The sequence below is a fragment of the Canis lupus genome, chromosome 7 (assembly GCF_003254725.2).
Source record: "Canis lupus dingo isolate Sandy chromosome 7, ASM325472v2, whole genome shotgun sequence".
NCBI lineage: Eukaryota > Metazoa > Chordata > Mammalia > Carnivora > Canidae > Canis > Canis lupus.
Window position 1 is genome coordinate 8,057,410 of NC_064249.1, and position 23,790 is coordinate 8,081,199.

Here is a 23,790-nt window from a genome sequence, read left to right on the forward strand (position 1 = left end):
GTGGTGGAAATAGAAAGAGAACTAGAATTAGCAGTGAAGCCTGAAGATGTGGGCGACTGGTTCAATCTCATGAGAATACTTAATGGATGAGAAGCTGATTATTATGGGTGAGAAAAGAAAGTGGTTTCCTAAGAAGTATTCTATTCCTGGTGAAGCTGCTGTGAAGATTTTTGAGATAACAACAAAAGATTTAGAATATTGCATAAGCTTAGTTGATAAAGCAGCAGCAGGTTTTGAGAGGCTTGATTCCAATTTTTGAAAGAAGTTCTGTGGGTAAAATGCCATCAAACAGTATTGTATAGTACAGAGAAATTGTTCATGAAAAAAAGGAGTCAGTGTGACAAACTTTATTATTGTCTTATTTTAAGAAATTGCCATAGCCACCCAACCATCAGCAACCACCACCCTGATCTGTCTGTCAGCAGCCATTAGCATTGAGGTAAGACCCTCCATCAGCAAAAAGATGAAAACTAGCTAAAAACTCAGTGGATAGTTAACACTTTTTAGCAATAAAGTATTTTTCAGTAGACATTTTAGGGAGCCTGTGTGTCTCAGTCAGTTAAGCATCTGCCTTTGGCTTGGGTCATGACCCTAGGGTCCTGGGATCCCCATGTTGGGCTCCCTCCTCAGTGAGGAGTCTGCTTCTCCCTCTCTCTCTGCCTGTAGTGCACCTTGCTTGTGCCCTCTCTCTCTGTCAAATAAATAAATAAAATCATTTTAAAAAAGGTAGGTACAGACATTTTAAAGACATAATGCTATTGCACACTAAATAGTATACTGTGTAGTGGAGATATAGCTTTTACATGCGCTGGGAAACCAAAAACTTTTGGGCTGTGATATTGGCTTTACGGTGTGGGTCTGAAACCAAACACGCAATATCCTCAGAGTATGCCTCTACGCAAAAATGGAAATACCCAATAATTTTTAAGATTGCAAAGGGATCCTGAGACCAAAAATTTTGAGAACTGCTAAGACTTAATATATCATCTACCATTACATGATGTCCTCATTGCTCAGCAACACATTTTATTGGTTAAATTATTTCATTTGTTTCATGAAAATTACTTTATTGAATGCTTTCTCTGTATCCTTATTTTCTAGCACAATAACTAATTATTAAAATGTCTTTTTCTATGTGCCTGTTTGTGTCTAAATGCGTCTTTTGAGCAGCACAATGTGGACTTCATTTTTTAGTTTAGCCAGCAATCATCAATAGTTGATGCATTTGTTTTATGTTCTACCACCTGCAGTTAATCTTACTGTTATTTTTGCTTTCTTTAAATTTATGCTTTCTGTAGCGCACCTTAAGTTTTTTTAAAGATATTATTAATTCATTCATGAGAGAGAGAGAGAGAGAGAAAGAGGCAGAGACACAGGCAGAGAGAGAAGCAGGCTCCATGCGGGGAACCCAATGTGGGACTTGATCCCGGATGAGCCAAAGGCAGATGCTCAACCACTGAGCCACCCAGGTGTCCCTGTAGTACACCTTAAAATCTTTTTTTTTTATATCAGATAATAAAGTTCCCTCATCTATCTTTCTATCGTATCAGCAGCATCATATTTTAAAGCAACTTTTTATTGTTTTCTATAACTTTGCTATTCATAGGATAGTATTAAGAAAATAAAACTTTACATTTCCTTCCCTCTGGAGATGAAGATGGAGTCTAGTCTGTAACATGTCTTGACAGCATAAAGTCTTTTATAAAATTATGCATATATACCTTGTAAGGTGTAAGGTATGTCAGGATGTAAGGTAACTTCCCACTTGAATTTTCTTCATTTTTTTTTCTACTTTGTCCTCCATAAATGTTGAGCACTAGCTAGCCCTCAACTGTTGTCAAATCTCCATTGTTTTCTGGAAGTGAACTTCACAGCTGTGAGCCTTTGTTGACACATTATTTCATCTCCTGTGGGTCTTAAATTATTTTCCCTTACCCTGAAGTGAGAACTCAGTGACTGTTCCCATATACTATACTTTGGGTCATAAATCAATTTCTCTTAATCTTGTGTGAACCCCCTAACCCCTGCCCTCAACTCATATTCCTTCTCCCAAAACACAGGTACCCAATCTTATCCTAACAGTTTAGTGGTTTTCTTGACTCTTGATAATTTGCAGAATTCTATACCTGCCCTATGATGCGGGAATTTTTATGGCTGGTTAGTTGGTTTTAAGTTGAAAGACTTAACAATAATATATCTTAAATTCTTTTTTTTTTTTTTTTTGAGGGTTGTTCCTTACTGAATTCTTGCTACAGACATACCAAAGTGGTTATTTCTGTATTTCTGTGATATACTCTAAATTACTAGGGGTTTTCATCTCTGATCCTTTGATTGTTACTAGATCATTGTTTAGCTGTATGTGGGCTTTGGGGGCTAATTTTGGTTCAATAGTGCTAGTTATTTTTGCTCCTGGACCAGATCTCCTCTTCCCTACATCTTCATGTGTCTTGTTCCTCTATAGCATTTATAAACCCAGTTTAATAGCTTAGTGCCTTTTTTTTTTGGCACTCATTATTTCTTCTTTATTTGCTGTTAAAGTAATAAGTGTACGTTCCGTTGCACTTGCCTGAGAGTCTTGAACCAGTCTTGGGTTTCCCGCCATCTGGGTTCTGGCTGGCTTGCATTCCCCTTTGATGTTGTAATACTTGTTCATTGAACTTGAGTGTGGGGCTTATATGGCTTGTTTGCTTTTTGTTCCCCCCCAAGATGAGCATTTTTTTCTTAAGCTTATTTTTCTGTTTTGTGCTGTTATTTTTAATTGCTTCCGACTGGGAGGTGGGGCCAAGAGTGAGATTTGGCTTCTATTTGGCTCTCTTTGCTATTACTCACATTTCCCCAGAAGCCCCGCACACACTTTCTCTCTGCCTTTGACATACCACTTTTGAAAGGCCGTTGATTCTTGGCATAAATGGTGTTAAGAGGAAGATGGGCTCTGGGTAGGGATGTTCAGGAATCCAGTCCTGTACAGTCATGAGCTTGGCCATCTGGAAGTCTCTTCTTGCTCAATGAAATGGAGTAAACATTGTCCATTATGAAATCCACCACACAGGCTGCCAGGGACGAATGGGATCCCACCCAAAGCCAATCGCTGCTCTGACAGGGAAATTGGCTAGCACTGCCTGAGACTACTCCAGCCTCCCCCGTCCCTGATGTCACAATTCAGAGGCTGCTGCCTGCCTAGGAGGTTGTAGAAAGCTCTGTAGGTTCTCTCTGTGTGTCCTACAGGGCTCCTCGGGCCAGGTCTCTGTCTGATGGCTTTTAAGAAAAAATATCTCCCCCCCCTTCTGGGGTTCTTCTTGGCCTACTACTACTATTCTGCGAATGAGGAATTCAGACCAGGTAAGTACCAATGTATCTAATTTTGGAGGAATAGATAAAAACACAGGGGTGGCTGGAGTATTTCTGAGGATCAAGATTAGTTCCTGATCCTCAAAGTTGTTGAACCCTGAGGTGGGACTGTATTTCTGTGTCTTTCAGATGTGGGCTACGGGTAATAGCGGTGTGGAGAGGGGTAATTATGTAGCCAACAGATTGCCAAATAGTCCATGCTTTATTTGGCACCTTTAATGGAAAGCAATTTCAGATTCCCTGCAAAAAATGAGGGTAATTCCAAAATTTACAACACAGCCAGATAATTGGGCTCTAAGGAGAGACTGATAAGTGGGAGGCAAGAAAGGACTCTGGAGTTGATGACTAAATAGAAGTGAGGGAAAATCCCTGGAATCTCTATGAGCACATGTGTTTTGATGACTTTTTGAGTTTTATTTCAATTGAGTAAAATTGGATGAGTCCAGAAATGTCTGGAACTTCATTGTTTTAGCTGAAGCATCTGTCTATGGACATTTTTAGGAATGACAGCAAGAAGCCCTGTTTTGAGCAGTAAGCTATACCTCCATTTCAGAGCATGTTTATGAAAGACTTGAACTATTCCTTCATTGGTTTATGCAGTTTGAGAAAAGTTGATATGGGCTCATAACCTTTAGACATTGAGAGAAAGCTGCCCACAACCAGAGTGGAAGGAAGACCGCTGCCGAGTTGGGTATGGGCCTTACTGTCTTTTCGGTTTCACAGAGATGCTCCAAGGAAAGAAAGTAATTGTCACAGGGGCCAGCAAGGGGATTGGAGAACAGATGGCCTATCATCTGGCGAAGATGGGAGCCCATGTGGTGGTGACAGCAAGGTCTAAAGAAACTCTAAAGAAGGTGAGGGTTCTGTGCCCACAGACATATGTACTGCCTCATGTCCAGATGTATTATATACTCACATACACAGACCAACACACAGAAGCTGGCACATCCATACACAGATGCAAACCCCCACACACAGGTTCAAACACCCATAGAAATATAAAAATAATGAATTTAAGTGCCTGTTCCTGTGCACACACACACACATATATGCTCATAGACATGCCTATGTGCACACATTTACACATGGAATTATGGATTATATAGATATGTGCTCAGATACCAAAATTCTAGTACCTACTCATGATTTCATATTCTCATCCCCATTCAGACTCTCAGACACATGCTTTCTCATATACTCAGACTCACGAACCCACGGATACAAACATTTACAAACTTAGGGCTACCCACATGGAAACTAGCATCCATACTAATAGTGAATTCAGATACATCTATTCACAGACACTCATAAGCACAAGTTATGAACTTAAACTCCAGCACCGTGATGATTTCTTTATTTACACCCTACCTGAAATACTTCAGACAGAGGACAAAGATCATGTCAGGTTGCCTTTAACAACACACACACACACACACACACACACACATTCACTGAACTCACACTCACACACACATATCCCTATCATTTTTATCAAAACAGGGTTGTGAGCAACTTATCATTTAAACCCCCATTACTGGAGTGTCTGGGTGGCTCAGCCAGTTAAATGTCTGCCTTCAGCTCAGGTCATATGACCTTAGGGTCCTGGGATTGAGCCCCGTGTCAACAGGGAGCCTGCTTCTCCATCTCCCCTTACCTCTCTCCCCACCCACCCTCCCAATTTGTGTTCTCTGTTCTCTCTTGTGTTCTCTCTCTCAAATAAATCTTTAAAAATAGATAAATAAACCCCCATCACTTCAGAGCTTGCCCCCAAAGTCTACAGCCAAGATTGACACCATTGCTGCTGTGTCCCTGCAGGTGGTATCCCACTGCCTAGAGCTTGGGGCAGCATCTGCACACTACATTCCTGGCACCATGGAGGATATGACCTTCGCAGAGCAATTCGTGGCCAAAGCTGGAAAGCTCATGGGTAAGGTTGCTTCTCCTCCCTCCTCTTCTGTACTATGCTCTACGGGTCACCAGGGAGCTTTGGGGAGGAGGAGAATGAGAGGAAGGGTATTACCCCAGACGGTTTCTCTCAACATAGCCATCTCTCTTGCAGGGGGACTAGACATGCTCATCCTAAACCATATCACCAACACTTCTATGAATCTATTTAGTGGTGATATCCACTTGGTGCGCAGAAGCATGGAAGTCAACTTCCTCAGTTATGTGGTCCTGAGTGCTGCTGCCTTGCCTATGCTGAAGCAGAGCAACGGAAGCATTGTTGTCGTCTCCTCAAAGGCTGGTGAGTGGGGCAAGGACCAGTATGAAGGCAGGAGTGGGAGACACGCCAGGGATGGTACTGGGGGCTCTGCAGGGAATGTGAATTTTTACACACTTCTACATAGAGAAGTAACACAATATAAACTAACGTCTTAAATAGTCACAGTGAAAAATCAACCAATCAATCAATGTTCACAGTGAAATTAAGCAAAAGCTGTTTAACATCTTGTCCCTATGCATGACAGGCAGGCATATGAATGTGCGGCCTGGGTATGTCAACTCAAGGAGAAGCCTGCATGCTGAGTGAAAGAGACACTGTTAAGAACAAGTGGGACTATAAGAAATAAGAGGCTATTCAAGGTATATGGGCTGCAAGATCCTTGGAAGTAACAGAGAAAGAGCAGTAATTCAGAGTGCCCACGAGAAACTTGGTTTGTGATCTACAAATGGAAGTCTAAATGGACATTGAGAGATTGTGGAGGTATAGCCCATCCTGATCCTAAGGTGAGAGATGTGGTCATGAGGGATAAAAATGATTTTGCTTCTTCCATGACCAAGAACTATAGGTTGGTGAAGTTAGTTGACACAAAGGTAGAATTGAGAGGTGGAATATTTTAACATACGGGTGTCTGATACGTGGGTTAAGCTAAGCCAAATGAGATGAAGAATAGAAAAAAAATACACCATAGTAGCAGATCTGCCTAAATTGGGAGTGTTCTCCAAAATCTGGATTTATTGCCTTAAGGGTCCTGTTTAAACAACCAACGGGGTAGGAAGAGAGCGTTGTACAGAAATATTCATGAAGAGAACACTGTGTGATCAAGAGAGGTCATTGACACTTTGGGTGGGGATAGTATCAGAAGTTATTACCAATAAAAAGCTAGACGGTTTCCAGCTTGGGAGATTCATTTAGTCATGGGGCCAGGAGAGAAGTCCCACACCTATCTGTTGATTAGTCAGAAGGATGTAGCAAGCACCAGGATTAAAATCAGCAATCTAAACGTGGTTCCTGGCAATGTAAAAACAAATAACCTGAAGACTTTGAAATTCTTAAGTATTTCACAAACCTTTATTAGCTATTACTGTAACTAAGAACACCATCTATGTTGTAAAGAATTCTATTTCCTGGACAGGAAAGGCCTGCATAGTGATGGGATAAAAGGGCAGTGTGTCTGTGCTACCCGCCAAAGGAGTGATTGATATGCATCCCTGTGCTTCCCAGACAACACAGACTCCCCACCCCTCCCCAGACACAGCCTCTCTCCAAGCTGAAAGGAAGGGAGAGCTTCCGGATGCATACTGAGTGGGAGGGTGCTGGGCACATCCCCAATCCATCCTAGGGCATTGGCCAAAACCCTCACATCAGTCATGGTGTAGGTGGCTTTAATGATTTTAGTTGATTAAATAATATATCCACTCGAGGCAAACAGTGTGCTTCATCTTTGGCTAGGGAAATTTAACTTTCGACAACGTACACAGTGTCTTAATGTTCTCAGAAGGAACAAGAGTTACTGTAGAAGTCCAAGGGCATGATGAAAGTCTGATAACCCCTGCTTCCACACGTCTTCTACACTTACCAAATGTCACTTCACAATGTGTGTGGACTCAGAGGTGGAAATCACGTTGAACTACTATCCTTCACGTCTGCTGTTTGTATGGTCCAAGGACTTCAGCCTGTTGCTTTGAAACATGTCTGTGAACTTGCAAAGTACATACTCTTTGCTTTCTGTCCCTAACTGAAGAATTTTTCTGTTCTATGCTATATTTTTTTTTAAACATCCAGCAAACACATTCATTAATCCTTCCTCCTTAAAATCTGAATTCCACAAACATGGGATGCTAATCCTCAAATTGATCGTGAGGTCAGCCAAAGAGTATTGGGATGGATTTTTAATCATTCCTTCCAGAAATGCATTAAGTCGTCATTTATTGAATTATGGTGATAAGCAGTTGTTGTTTTTGTTTTTGTTTTTTTTATCTCCAGAGCATTTCCAGGTATTGCATTACATAGAAAGCCTATATTTTTCATACACTCTGTAAAGCCTCCATATAAATATGCTTTAGCATTGAGACACTATTGCTGCCTCTGGGAATTTTCTTACAGTCCACATCTATCCACCATTCAACACCACTTGGGGCACCTACTGATCAAGTTTCTATGTATATATAATATCTAGTTACGTTGATAAGTCTCCCCTTCTTCCACCATGTGCTGGTTTGGCTATGAGTTGAGTTACTATAACAAGCATCCACATTTACACTGGCTTACACAAATCACAATCTATCTTTCTTTCATAAAACAGCCTGGAGTAAGTAGCCCAAGGATGATATAGTAGTTCTGTCCCACAAAGTTGTCCAGGAACCTCTCTGTCTCAGAGCCGCCATCCCCGGGGTATTATCCTCACCTGTATATCCAGGATGGTTCAGCACCCTGTCAGAATTCTAGCTACAGAAAATGGAGAAAGAAGGATACAACCTGAAAGTTGTATTCTTCTCTTCTACCACAGCTGGCTGCAGTTGTGGTCTTTGTTCGAAGTGGATTTGTGTCCACCTGAAAACCAGGAGTTCTGGTTCTACAAAAGACACTGATGTTGGTAAGCAGTGTCTCCCCTGTCACCCATGCCAAGATGCCCACAAGATCAGAAGGCGGTATTCCCTCCAGGCCACCCCATGTGCCTACCGCACATCATACACTCACACTCCGGACTTGGTCTCTCCAGATTCCAGATCTGTTGTGCAAACAAAACCCCTTCCATCAGGCAGCAGTGCAGGAAACAGTGGGTCAAGAGGAAGCACAGAAAGAGAATGCCTAGATGGTATTTGTGAAACAAACAGAGACAGAGATATTACTACTCCAATGTGACTGGAAAAGAAATCACTGGATTGGGCAAAGAACAGTTGAAAACATCTGGAAAAAGTTTATCTGCCATTAATCAAAATGGGTCTTCTTGACTTAGGTTCAATTTTCAAAAAGTAAAGGTCACTGCATTTTCATACTCCTTGGCTCAGTGAACCCTGTAACTATAGTCCATCACATCAGTCACACACATGACAGCCAGAAACCAACTTCTTAGTCTGCTTCTCTGCCCCTCTTTTACCGCCCTTCGGTCCTCACGGACAAATCCTGTGATCCTCCTGCCCCCTTATCCTCTCAGGGACCTCACTTCACATGAAGTCCTTGTCAGTTCTCGCCAGAGCCCTTTCCTCTTTCTCTTATTCAAAACATTTTAGAAAACTACCTTTAAAATTATACTTCCTCCCTCTCTCTTTTTTTTTACTTTATTGGTAATACAAATATGACTAATAACAATTATAATACAAAGGCTAATCACACTGGGCCAACATAAGTGTAAGGATATTGATTCTTCTGTATCAAGAAAAATGTAAGACATACTTTGAAGTGCAACTACACATAATAAAATTCTGGATTTCTTTAAATATTAAAAAAAAAAAAAAACCTAAAGGAATAAGAGAGCCTTGCCAATAGCCTCTGAATGCTCAGACCTCTCTTTGCGAGCACCATAAGCGTCTCCAATTACCTATTCATTATTCTCCAAGTAGACCCTCTTTTGAAAAGATCAGCTTTCTATATGTATTCCTTTTCTGGTTTACTCATTTCCAGCATTGCTTCATATATTTTTTTACATAGATGTATAGTATTTCAGACACATTACGAGATGAGTAGCTAGGGGCCACTACCTCATAAGACAATGCTTTTGTGGGAAAACTCAAACCAATGTATGAAGTCACTTGTTGGATCTTAACCTGTTTGTGGGTTAAGAGCTGCCTGTGTGGTCTAAACCTACTTTAAGAATTCATCGTTACAAAGAGGGGGAAAAAATAAAATAGGTTTCTCCACTAGAGATATCAACTAACAGGATTTGGAATACCCATATGGTGTTTTGCATCAAGGCAATAATATACAGATGTTAATCTCATCCTTGCTTTCAGCTCTGCTTACCCACTTTTTCCTGAAAGGCAGACAATGTCCCGATGTATGGATATGCCTTGGAATGTGGTGGGGAGGGGAGGGCCAAGGTCAAGGTCTGGAGATGCAAAGGGGCCTAAGAACTAGAGTAGGAAGGGGTGATATTTATCCCTCACCCAACTGTTTTATGTTTTTCTAAGATGAATCTTTACCCTTAAATCCAATTATCTCAGAAATAATTTTCAGGAACCACACTTTACAAGGTGAGTGACAGTGTTTATACATGTGAATAGAGGTATTTGTGTGGGCAGGAGGCAGGTGCTGCTTCAGATTTGAAGAGAATTTGAGGAGAAGGGAGACAGGGGAAGATAAGGTATGTGCATGCGGAAGATAAGGTATGTGCATGTGTAGATAGATATGTCATCTATAGGGTCAGGAAGATGCCCAGAAAGGAGATTCAAGTAAGAATCCACAACCTGGACGTAAAAATTTCAGGAGCCACAGTTGTCTCAATTCAAGAGGTTGTGTTTAGGCAAACCTGAAGGATTGAGACAGAACCTGTTGGTGGTTGTGCCAGCCGTGCAAAAGGGGCAAATGCAGATTTGCGAGGAGAGAGACTCCCTGCTGAAGACAGTAACAATTTAGCACAGGTTGAGAACCATGCAATGCCATCCATGACAACCATTGCTCTACCTTTCTCCCTTGAAAGGCTGGGTAGAGCTTAAGTAATCATGGCTATTAACCCGACTAAACTATTGGTTTTGTTCCAGTGCACTTCCTGATGAAAATAGGAGAACCCTACCATCATGTCTTTACATTTACTTACCGAGGAGTTTGAGAAGGCTTAGAACAAATACACTCTATTTGGAAATATACAGATAGAAAACTAGATCTTAAGCAAAGAAGAATATAAGACCTGTTGAATCACTATGTTGTATACCTGAAACTAATCTAACATTGTGTGTCAGTTATACTTTAATAACCCCCCCCAAAAAAAGGAAAAGAATATTTAAAAATGCCAGAATTAGGGGTGCCTGGTTGGCTCTGTTGGTTGAGCATCTGCCTTCGGCATGGGTCATGATCCCAGGGTCTTGAGATCGAGCCCCATGTCTGGCTCCCTGCTCAGCGGGGTGTCTGCTTCTCCCTCTGCCCCTCCTCCTTCCCTCGTTCTCTCTGTCTCTCTCTTAAATAAATAAAATCTCTTAAAAATGTCAAAATTAGACTTAACACAGATGCAGCACTTAAGTTTCAAATTTGTCTCTTGAATTTTTTTTAAAAATATTTTTTTTATTTATTTGAGAGAGAGAAAGAGAGCACGAGTGGAGGGGGGTAGGAGCAGAGGAAGAGGGAGAAGCAGACTCCCCGCTGAGCAGGGAGCCCAATACCAGGCTCCATCCCAGGACCCCAGGGTCATGATCTGAGCCAACAGCAGACGCTTAGCCAACTGAACCACTTAAGTGCCCCATGCCTCTTGAACTTTCTTAACAGAAAGAACAAGAGGGAAGGTCAGTATATAGATAAGATTATATTCAAAAGAAGGAGGTATTACAGGAAGCAAATAATATCCTAAATAAATTTCTCATAAAAGACTACAAAGTGAAGGCATAAAGTAAAGAAAAGAGCAATGTCCCCAACAACTTTCTTAAATGTTTCTTTAATTTTAAAAATTACACACACACACACACACACACCCTCTATGAATATCTGAAAAAAGAAGTATAAAACTTAAAGTAAAAATCATCCACAATCATGCCAATATTTTTGAGAATTTCTTTCCAGATATAGAGATATAAAACAATTATTTTCCTATTGCCAGACATTTAGGTTCCTTTCAATGTTTTGCTATTTTAAAAATCCTGTAATAAATGCCTTCTATGTAAATCAGTAGCGGAGTTGATGATTATTTCCTCGATAAATTCTTAGTACTAGATTTGTTGGGTGAAATGATAGAAACATTTTGAAGGCTTTTGGTACATATTTCCAAACTGCCTTAGATAAAAGGAAAAAATAAAGGCTAGACTTTTAAATAGACAAAAATTAAAATGAATTTAGATAAATATGAACATCATGCCCCATTTTCACCCTGAGTATAGACATGAGTGTCTCTCTCACACCTACTTTGCAGAGTTCACAAAGTGTTTGGTAATTGACAAGTTTGTAAGAAGAAAAAAATGTGTTTAGTAGTCATAATTTTCATTTCTTTGTTTATTTGTGACATGGAACATGAGGTCCAATATGTGGAGCAAAAATAATCCCTTTGAGACCAGTGGTATTCTATTTTTGATTACTATTATATCTTATTCCATGTAACAGCATATGGCATGTAGTGGATATTTAATAAAAGCCTGGTCATTAGTGAATTAATTTCATTTCCATGTGTCTATGGGATATTTTTATTTTCTATTCTGTGAATTGTTTTCCCATGCCCCTGCCCACTGAGATGTTAGCAAAACTTGCCTAATAATAAATATACCTAATCGATTTCATATGCAACTTCTTGTTGGAAACATTGACAAAGGCATATCTTTGAAACTCAGCTAAATATAAAATTAATAAAGTGAAAAGTGAATTTGACATGGTGTGAATATACAGCTTTAGACAGTTGGGTTTGACCCAAGGAGAATTCCTTGTTCAAATACTTGTTGAAATAAGTATTAATTTCAATAAGTAGAAGTCCACTTAAGATACTTCAAGATGCGGAATGCCTAGGGAGAGAGAGCATGACTTCACATCTGAGAAATGTACTCTACACATGAACTTGCAAAAGTATTTGTGAAATATATTCATTCATTTATTCCAAAAATATGAATTGAGGATCCACTCTGAGCCACACACAGTACCAGATGCCAGGGCTATGGCAGGGAGCAAGGAAGGCAAGGCAAGGTGCATCACTGTGGAGCCTCCATTCCAGTGTAAACGACTATCGCATTGTTTACAGTTATAAAAAAACTGAAAGCAATCTGAATGTCCACTACTAGTGACAGGTTTCTAATACAGTGAAATATTATGTAAATTTTTATACATGCTGACTATAAAAATCATGATGCTTGAAAGAAAAGTAATTTAGAGAACAGTATATATAGTATGAGTCCAACTATGTTTAAAGAAAGGGGCTTTTACCTTTCATTTTATAGACTTCAGAGCTATTTATTGTACAATAAGCTTAGAATAATTAGAAAAATCAGAATAATTTTTTTAAAGTAAGGGATCGAGTTCTATGTGGTAACTAGAACCAAAATATTACTCCTCCCATGGGGCTGACTTGGGGGGAGGGGAGGACTGAGATTGTGCTCAATCTCACAAGTAAACAAGCAAATTCAAGTGACTGAAACTATTACATTAGCAAATTCAAACTACTAAATGCCATGGTGGGAGTGGACTGTTGATTTTTGTTGTTTTGTGTGTTTGTTTGCCTACAAAATTGTCAATTGCTGAGAACTTTGTTCACTCCACAGAGTAGGTATAATAAGCTGGGCACTCTCGATATACTCCTGGTGGAGAAAAGTGTGGGTTGTTTTTTTTTTTTTAATTAATTTTAAGTGGTTTCTACCACTGATCTTTAAAAGTCTAGCCCCTCATTTTTCTTTTTGTCTAAAGCAATTTGGCAATATGTATCAATAGCCTCAAAAGTACTTCCATCATTTCACTCAGAAAATGTCATGCTGAGAATCTATCAGGATATAATCATCAGTCCAGTCACAGAAATACGTAGGAGAACATTTATCGGAGGATTTTTTTCAACCATGTCTGCTAATCTGCAAGCAAAGCTACCAACGCTGAGAATAGCCCGCTGGCATGTGCCTGAAGTCAGTCATCACAGTCAACTAAATGTGAAGATCCAATTAATGCATAGTCCATTTTACTCCGTGGGTTTTAAATTTTTTGATATTTGCCCACAAAGTTGTCTGGTTCAGGAACTCCCAGGTAGTCAGTGCATACGATAAACCCTTTATTTCTAGCATTAGGAAAGTAATTAACATCAAATAAATGTCAAACAATATTTATTTATTCATTCATTTATTTATTTAAAGATTTTATTTATTTATTCATGAGAGACACAGACAGAAAGAGAGGCAGAGACATAGGCAGAGGGAGAAGCAGACATCACGGGGAGCGCGATGCGGGACTCGATCCCAGGACCCCAGGGATCCCTACCTGAACTGAAGGCAGACCCTCAACCACTGAGCCACCCAACTGCCCCATATTAAGCAATATTTAAAGAATACTATTTTGAAGGGGTGTCACATCGCTGGCCTACATTGGACATCCATCTGTCTCAGCCCATCCCTAGGGAGGCAGCTGGCCATACAGCAATGATAGCTTAGACATTGCAAGAATATAAGGCCATGCCAGGATCCCCCAGAGATAGCATGGCTTTGCCATACCTGCTTTTCTCAGCACCTTTGTGCACCTTTCTTCTCTCTCCATTAGCCCCTCCTTCATTTGGAACCTGCTTCAACCTGGCTGCCGCAGCCCTTTCCTCAGCCCAATGGCTTTCTATATGCTTTGAGTTTCCGCCCCATCACCAGCTATCCTGGTCTCTCAATCTCCCAACTCCAAACTCCCCCTGGAAGGAAGAGGTATCTAATTGGTGCTGCTGAATTTTATAAGTCAATGCCCCAAGTTATTCACGGCCTGACCAGTCTGGAGGCACAATCATTGACTCAGGTCTAACCAGTGAGGCCACAGGGAGGACAGAGTTAGGAAAGAAGCAGGGTACACGATGGTTGATGTGTCTGAGTCATTTGTATTAGCCTTTGGATAATCTTCCTTAAAGACTGCTCCTGTCAGCACAGGTTGTCCAACTGGGGCAGGCCAGGGCAGGTTTGTGTCAGGTAGCAGCAATGGCAGCGTGGCTTGAGATATCAACACTGAGATGAGATGAGATGAGATGAGATGAGATGAGATGAGATGAGATGAGATGAGATGAGATGAGGAGGATGTCCATACAAGAAGCAGCAATGGTAGTCTGGTACGAAGTTTCAGAGCTCAAGTGGACCAAGAAGGGTGTCCATGTGGTACCTGGCATGGAGCGTTAGAACTAAGAGAGAGAATACGGACATCTGCAAGGGGTGCTGCCAAGGGACAGCCCAACATGGAGTAAAGAGGTCACCCATGTGCCCTAGGATGAAGTGCCAGAGCCCGGTTGGGATAAGAAGGGCACCCACACAAAGGGCTCAGAAATAACTAAAGAATAATCACATATGAGGGGAATTCATCAAATAAGTAATACATATTAAGGATAATGGATCTTGTTGTTAGCGTTACAAAGTAGAATGAAGCCTGTGATATTGGATTGGACCTGGAGGTATCTATGAACCAATTGTTCTTAATATCCATGGTTAAATATGGAAATATAGATGTGTATGTCTATATATGCACGCATATATTCCCTAGCTCTGTCTACTGAGAGGACCTGGGAGCACACTGAGTGTCTAGATCTTGGTTTCTAAACATCATTCTCCACTAAAAAGATCCAAGTATTCTTGGAGAAATGGTTGATTCCAGGACAATGCCAGAAAAGGTTTAAGATGAACCTGAAAATCTTGTGCCAGTAATTTAAAAAACTTCCCAAAGAATAATAACGACATGTTACTAGGACACAGAAACTTTTAAAAGGTTCCCGCTTGCCAACCCTGGAACCATTGGGGCATTCAACTAAATAATGATAATAACGGATTATAAGCCATAAGATACAATAAAAACCCATGATGATATAAATAAGTACATGGAAAAATGGGGAGTGAGAAGACATTTCCATATGGTGGAAAGCTAAATGATAAATTTAGAAAGAGTGATGAAATTAGAAACAATTAGTAATAATTCAAAAAAAAGAATTAGTAATAATTCAGCCAGAAAACATCAATGGTTGCCAAAACTAGTGAATAAAAGTTTAATAAGAAACATGATATTTACTGTCTTAAAGTACCACCCTCCTCAACAACAGAAAAACATGATTCTAAAATGAACAAAGGACTTAAGTAGACATTTCTCCAAAGAAGACGTACAAATGACCAACGGGTATATGAAAAAAATGCTCAACATCACTAATTATCCAAATGTAAATCCAAACCACAATGAGATACCACCTAACAACTGCTGGGGTGGTCATTATCAAAAATTAGAAACAAAACAAAATAAAAACAAGAACAGAAAGTAACAAGATCTGTTAAGATTTAGAGAAATTGGAACCTTTGTGCACTGTTGGTGGGAATGTTAAATGGTGCGGCCGTTATGGAAACTAGTATAGAAGTTCCTTAAAAAATTAGAAATAGAGTTACCACATGATCCCAAAATCATACTCCTTGGTATATACTTGAAAGAACTGAAAGCACACCTCAAAAAAGATACTTGTATACTCAGGTTTATAGAAGCATTATTCATAATAACTAAATCATGGAAGCAACACAAATGTCCATCAACAGATGAGTGAATAAGCAAAATATAGTATATACATACAATTAAGCCTTTTAAAAAAAGGGAAATCCTGATATATGCTACAACATGGATGAACTTTGAGGTCATTATGTTAAGTGAAATGAACCAGTCACAAAAAGGAAAATATTATATAATTACACGTACATAAGATACTTAGAGTAGTCAAAAATCATAGAGACAGAAGGTGGATGGTAGTTCCAGGGGCTAGAAGGAGAGGGGAATGGGGAGTGACTGTTAGTGGATACACAATTTCAGCATTGCAAGATAAAAAGAGCTCTGGAGATGGATGCTGGTAATAACTGGCACAACAATATGAACGTACTTAATCCAGCTGAACTGTACACTTAACGTTGGTTAAGATAGGGGTTTTTTAAAGTAGCATCTTACAAGATATTGTAGTAGATTGAATGGCGATCCTCAAAAAGATATGTCTATGTCCTAACTCCCTGAATCTATATATGTGACATTATTTGGAAAAAGGGTCATTGTGGCTGTAATTAATTTAAGGATCTTGAGATGAGATCATCCTGGATGACCTGGGTGGGCTCTAAATCCAGTGGCAAGTGTCCTTATAAGAGACAGAAGAGGGGTGGCTGGATGACTCTGTTGGTTAAATGTGTGCCTTCCACTCAGGTCATGATCTTGGGATCCTGGGATCTAGCCTGCTTCTCCCTCTTCCTCTGCCTCCTCCCCCTGCTCGTGCTCTGTGTCTGTCTCTCTCTCTCTCTCTCTCCAATAAATAAATAAAACCTTTAAAAAATAAAATAAAAAGAGACAGAAGAAAAGACATAGACAGAAAGATACAGTTGTGTGAAAACAGAGGTGGAGCTTGGAGTGATATGGTTATGAGAAATGCTGACAGCCACTAGAAACTAGAAGAAGCTCTAGAGGAGGCTTCTCTCTCCTCTAGAGCTTTTGGAGGGAGTGCAGCCAGGCAACACCTTCACTTCAGACTTCTGGTTTCCAGAACTGTGAAAGAATAAATTTCTGTTGTCTTAAGTCAGCCGCTTATGGTAATTTGTTACGGCAGATCTAGGAAACCAATAAATTACTTCCCACATTTTGATATGGTTGTGGTTTGATATGCATTGTGGTTATGTCTGAGAATGTGAAGGAAATTCACACTAACTTATTCGGGGGTGATGGGACATTAGATCACAATGACCTCAATTACAGTAATTACTCCCAAATGGTTCAGAAAAGGGAGTACAATTCTTGCAACTCTTCTCTAAGTTTGAAATTATTTCAAAAGAAAAAGTCCCCATCCTAGGGGTGTAGTGACTTGGAAGAGGTATATGGGTGGATTTTGTGGGGCTTTCTCATGGGTTCCTTGGGGATCCCCTGTAGGAGATGTGCTAATACTTCCTCCAGCTGACTCTTTTTTGGCTTCTTCCTCAGCTCCAAGGCTTTGATCAGCCCATCCCCCTTGGCCCAGTCCACCCCACCATCCAAGCGCAGGGGACCCCAGGCCAGCTCCCCTCCACAGGTTCCACATTTGATTTCTGAGAAGCCTGATGCTTATCGATATATTTGATCCCACGATGCATTCAACTAGTTCCCAAACTCCAGTGGATACTTGCAAAGGTCTCCAAATAATCTTAAATCCCCTCTCGTGCAACTTAAGGTGATAAGAATGCAAATGCCTCCCTGACCCCCAGTGGATGAACACATATGACAATGACCATTCTCCTTTCTCTAAGCACAACTATTTAAGCTGGATGTGGGTGATTAGGTAATGCTCGTGGAACCGGATGGGCCCACCCCTCAACTGTGGGGCTCTTGAAATCTACTCTTTTATTCTCACCTTAGGAGATGTGCTCAACGCTCAGGACAATAGGAGGAGCCATATTTCATGGCCTGTACCTACGCAAGAAAAGCTCTTGCCAAAGTCATCTTGCAAAACCTAGTAACCGGTTTTATCTCACTTATCTCTGATGTATTTTGCACTGTTTCAACACCATACACCCCTCTTATATGTCCAGCCAAAACAGTCCCCTCAGGGTCATGTCCTCTGGCCACCCTGAATGCCATGTCTCAGTTCGCTTTATTCCAAAGTCTTACTGCTGGTTTCCTTAGGATTCTTTTCATCCTGAGCCCCCTTCTCTTTTCACTCAATATGCTCTCCCTGGACATCCCCATCCAGTCCACGTTGCTTCTGTTACCACTGGGTTGTGGGTTGTCTTAATACTTACAACGACACCTCAGGTTCTCCTAAGCCTGCAGTAGAAAGATGATTTATTTTTAGAACCCGAATCAACCCAAACAACTAAGGGAGTTGGACCGTGAGGGGCCCAGCTAAGGAAATATTTTTAGGAAGAACTGGATAAAAGGAGCAGGATCCAGGATGAGTTCCCCTCCTCGAAGCCATCAGGGAATGGTGAACCCCAAGTTGAGGCTCACTCAGTAGAAGATGTGGTGCATTTGCCTGGGGTCACTCTGAAAGTCTGAAGGCAGGCAGAAATGAAGCTTTTCAATCCTGCACACTTTCTTCAGAGTTCTCAATTCAAGCAGTTTAAAATCTGCCTTTGAAATGGAAATACTGTAATTTCAAAATCTCAGCAGGGCAGTTGGGGATGGAGGGTGTGGAGTGGATGAACAAAAGCACTGAGGCCTGCTTTTGACCTCTTCTTCTCAGCTAACAAGCTCCAGCACACAGCTAAGCTGCCAGCCCTCTGGCTCTTGCTGTTCCTACAGTGGCTAAGTCCCAACGTTTCTGGGACAGAGCTAATTGCAAACAGTATGTCCCATTCATCACCAAGTCTGCACTCTTACTTGTCAGACTCCATGTCCCATATTTTGCTTCAGAAAATATGATCCCCAGAGCTCTGTTTCTTTGCGGTCTAAAACTTCCCCGGAGAGAAATCTAGCTGACATCTATCTGTTCTGCTGTGATGGCTCCATTCTCCCCACGTAAACAAAAGTTAACCCAGGACAGAAGCACTCAGGCGTCGACCCCCTCACTTTCATGACAGTTTCGTGCAAATTAGTATATTTATTTACTTGTTCATTTGATTTAATTAACCTCATACTCTGGCATATTTTCTAACTGGTAATTGAACAAGTGGATCTTGTATGCTGCAATCAGAAAACAACTTTATTCTTTCCCGCAGACCCATTTATGGGTTAGCTCATCCCTGAAACTGGATGTGATCGCAGGCAGATGGCAACGCGCTAGGATAATAAAAGATCCTCTAGCTGCTTCCAGTCTCAAGAAAGGTCTCACTTCAGTAATTAAAATGTCCAGTCACGAGTAATTTAACTAAAGCTTCTCCCCGATCAAGCTCTAACCTGCTATAGGAAACAGGGATAGGAAAGAGTTGGATTCAGCTTTTCCTCTCATTCCCTATCTCCTCCTCATTTACCAGGCTGCCTCGCCCCTCTTGTTTAAAAGAAAATAGGGGGCACAGGGAAGAAGGAGGTTCAGGAGAGGTAAGGTCCCACCCACTAGGCTGGCCCCCTACCAGATGTACCACTGAACTGTGGCCACAGCACTTGTTCAAAGCTCATGCTCTCTGACCTCAGAGGATGACCAAACCTGACTCTTGCATTGAGTGTTTTTGTGGGGTCTTAGGAAGCCCCCGCTGGAACACTGCTAGCTCTTCTTGTGATGTGGACAGCAGATGCTTATGTTATTTATTTCCCTCAGGCCCTGGGGGTACAGTGGGAATACAGGGGGGTACACTCACCACTTGGGGCTGTCCTTTGGGACAAGATTGGGAATGACAATGGGGAAGAAGGGGTGCGCATTAGGACAAAGCCCCATACCACCAACTCTGTAGTGGCCTTGCCCATAATAACCAGAACCTCTCAGGTTTAGTCAAACCCCATTCCTTGGTGCTCCTCAAGGTCCTAGGGACAAGCTCTCCTTGAGGTGCCCTTAGAGCTTCTATCACAAGGATAGACATGAGAAGGCTTACCCTTTCTCCTTGGAAGATCACTGAGACGCTGTTCATTTCCGCTCCCTACCCAGTTCCTTTTGGTTTTTTCACCTTCTGGCCTTTAATTCCCTCAGGATGGTTGCAGGTTCATATGTTACAAACACCTTTTGGTTTGGGGTGTTTTGGGGGTTTTGCTTATCTGTGTTACCATGTGCTGTCCAGGCAGTCTGGAACCTCCCTTCTGAAGATGGAAGTCTTTGCCAGTTACTTTGCTCTCAGCCTTTGAACCTCAACTCAAACTAGAGTGGGAGAAGTCAATTTTTAACATGTTGTTACATATTATTTATTCCATCTTGGCCAGGGCCCCTTAACTCACAGAATCTTTCTAAAAAAAAAATTAAAAATCTGGGTTTTTGGAGGGGCCTTGTCCTTTTCAGCTTTCTGAAACTTCTCAATATATTTTACATAAAGAATGATACAGAGGTTCCCTCACACAAGAGAATCAGCATTATATGGGAAAATGTTTAAGAACAGCTCTGTGAATAGAAAGTGGGCTTTAATGAAATGCACCAGATTTGTTTTGGAATAGTGAACACCTAGGAGATTTTTCTCCCTTCTCTTCTCTTTTTTCTACTTTTTGACATGTTTCAGCTTTTCTTTAGTGAGCCTAGACTGGTTCGCAAAATCCTTTATCTGCAACTCCAAAATCCAAAAAGCTATGGGCTGGGGCGTGGAGTGGGGGTTGGGAGCTCTAAATACTAAGGATTTTTTTTCCCCATAATTAATTCTCTATAGTTAATTTAACTTGAATTGAAGGGAAGCTACTTAAAGCTCTTATCTCAGAATAAATCTTCAAATATTTTAATGCAGAAATAATAATGTTTTTGCTTTCAGCATGCCTCCCCAGACTCTACTGGGAGTGCTATATAATATACATTATAAGCCCCATGCCACCTCCTAAAATCAAAAAATAATTCTAAATTATTTTACACATCGGACACTATGGGTTTTGGACAAGTGTTTATTACCCTATACTTTTGAAAAGGAGAAAATATAATGAACTGTGTTATTATTTTTCTTGCTCTAGTGGCTACTCATTATCACTAACTCATCCTCACCTTTAGTCTTTGTACAAGCTACTCCCATACTTCCCTGGCCCTTCTGTACCTTCTCTTATCAAAGTAGACTTCACAATCTACCTCCTGAAGGTGAAATCTGAAGTTTCCTCGTTAGTCCAAGATCTTTCTTCACCTAAATATTCATCTTGGGTTTGGGACACATTTTTCCCAGGTCACACTAATTTGGGCTTTAAAGAGACACAATAACTCATAATTCAATGATTGCTCACCCAGTTCCTGTATAAAACTTCAGCACCTTCCAAAGACCTCCCCTCTTTATTTCTTCTAGGAGTTCCTAGATCATGTTCAATGAACATATGTTACCATGCATCTCTGGTTCCCACACCCACCCTCAAAGCCCACCATAAATATGGTTTATGGAAAAAGGCCTTTCCTTACTGAACCCTTCAACACAGACCCAGAACACAGACTAGAGGACTCTGGGGAGGGAGTAGACTAAAATCTGCAGTTCTCTTCATATTTGAGTTTGTTTTCTAAGATCTTATTATTTTTAAGTAATCTCTACTCCCAACATAGGGCTTGAATTTACAACCCCGAGATCAAGAGTTGCATGCTGTACCAACTGAGCCAGACAGGTGCCCCAACTCTCCATATTTGAATTTGAGAATAACTGGTTTAAAGGTCTGCAGATCAATGCCAGATCACAAAATTTAAGAGATAAAATTTATAATAAATGTCAATGACAGTTGCAGTGTACCTCATGTATGGTTTTCATAATAAAGGTTAATGAGTTTTCAACAGTCTTTGTCCAATCTTGACTATTGTCTAGTAACTCAGTACTTTCTTCACCATTTAAAAATATTTTTAGAGGAGTCTGGGTGGCTCAGTTGGTTAAGTGTCTGCCTTCAGGTGAGGTCATGATCCCAGGGTCCTGAAATCAAGTCCCACATTGGGCTCCCTGCTCAGAGGGGCATCTGCTTCTCCCTCTTCCTCAGCCCCTCTCCCCACTTGTGCTCTATCAAATAAATATATAAAATCTTATATATATATATATATATATAGATATATATATATATATATATATAGTTTTTTTTTAACCATACATCTTATCTGGTAACTTTTTCTGCCATATCCTACTGTTTCTCTATCTTTCTCCTCTCTTCCTCTTTGTCTTTCTCTCTTCTCTCACTCTCCTCTCTGGAAAGAAAACAACAACAAAAACATCACCAGCAACAAAATCTCTCCTTTCCTCCTAAGAAACAATTGGAGATCTTTTTTGTACTTTGAACATAACCTAAGGCATAATTAAAGACAGAGAGTGGGATACACTAAGCTCCCTTAGTGGGACAAAATCACTGTTACAGGACTTCAGACTATGGGTTCACATAGTCTCTTGCTTCTGCATCCCTGTTGCTATCTGGGCAGACACACAAAATACCATAGTCAATATCTTTATTATCATCTAGAAGGGTAATGTGAGCTGACATGTCAACCCAGAACCTGTGAGTGTGACCTTTTATGAAAAATGTCTTTACAGATGTAATAAAGGTAAGGATCTCAAGATCAGATTATCTCAGGTTATATTGATGGCCTAAATCCATTGGCAAGTATCCTAATAAGAAGAGTAACTTACACACAAAATTGGAGAAGGCCATATGGAAATGGAGACAGAGATTGAAGTGATGCATCTATAAACCATGGAACATGTAAGATTAGCACCAGACTGATATCAGAAGCTTGCAGAGACAAGGAAAGATTCTCCACTTGAGCCTTTTTGGAGGGAACATGATCCTGCTGATACCTTGGTTTTGTATTTGTAGTCTCCAGAACTATGAGAGAATAAATTTTTGTTGCCTAAAGCCACCAAGTTTGTGGTAATTTGTTATGGCAGCTCTAGGAAACTAACACAAAGAACCTAGTAGTTGCTAGCCCTCTGGGTGCCCTTGTCTGTCATCTTAGAAGTGAAAATAACACTACTATTCCTAAATTTTGCCTACGGCAACCCTCTTGGGTCTCCTCCCTCTCTGGGAACTCTGTACTATCGCTTTACTATCGCTCAATAAACTGCTTTGCTGCCCTCCAAAAAAATACATATATACATTTTGCCTATTTGAGGCTCAATTGTCACGTAGAGAGAATCTTCACCAACTCAGGAATGGCTGGATTTAACATCTGGCTTCTGAAAAATACTCAGATAAAGAACAGTGGCTTCTGACTGAGTGATGTATAGAATTGTTGAATCATCATATTGGATACCTGGAATTAATCTAACACTGTATATTAGTTATGCTGGAATTTAAATTTAAAAAAATTAAAAGAACATGAGGAAATCTCACCTACTGCTTGAAATTCATGGCCACTAGAGTCAAATTTGAATCCTGATTTGACTCCTGGTTCTCCTACTCATAAACTATGCAACTTTAGGCAATTATTTAGCCTTGAGACTAGCACATAAGACCTAAATAAATGATAGCTCCTATTTAGCTCCAATTTTTGTGATTGTTTTGTTTACTTCACATGGCTGCTTCTCTGTTTGTTTATTCCTTTCCATGGCAGGAAATAGCTACCCCAGTCCCAACCCACACGACTTTTTAGTTCAAAATCCAACAGCAGCTAATTAGAATCTTTGCATCACTTATTTCAATATCTTTAAAGAGAGAGACCACGATGTATGTTCAAACCATTGTGCATATTAGCTATCACTGGCTTGACCTTCTATGTCTGCGAAGGCAAGATCTTTTTGAAGGGTATGTATGTAGGAAGGCAGTGGTGAGCATTTCCAGAAGTCTTTTAAGTGTTATATATTCAAATCTCTTTATATATTCTTTCATAATGTATGCCTTTGATTTCATGCTTTAAAAAGTATCTCCTACCTTGAGATCATATATTGACCCTT

The 23,790-nt window shown here is 40.5% G+C and overlaps 1 protein-coding gene across 9 annotated transcripts in view; it reads left to right on the forward strand.

Annotated features, from left to right (window-relative positions):
* Positions 1–23,790, forward strand: part of HSD11B1 (hydroxysteroid 11-beta dehydrogenase 1) — a 65,509-nt gene that overhangs the window by 34,545 nt on the left and 7,174 nt on the right. For 4 of the 9 annotated variants that reach the window (XM_025429805.3, XM_049112069.1, XM_025429807.3 and 1 more), the window contains 4 exons: positions 3,226–3,339; positions 4,072–4,202; positions 5,164–5,275; positions 5,408–5,593. In XM_025429805.3, coding sequence (XP_025285590.1) covers positions 3,252–3,339; positions 4,072–4,202; positions 5,164–5,275; positions 5,408–5,593 — 517 coding nt within the window. In that variant the 5' untranslated portion in view covers positions 3,226–3,251. Of the gene's footprint in view, positions 1–3,203; positions 3,340–4,071; positions 4,203–5,163; positions 5,276–5,407; positions 5,594–5,816; positions 6,924–23,790 lie in introns of those variants that run through there. The other 5 variants (XM_025429810.3, XM_025429811.3, XM_035719287.2 and 2 more) reach the window with 3 other exon arrangements.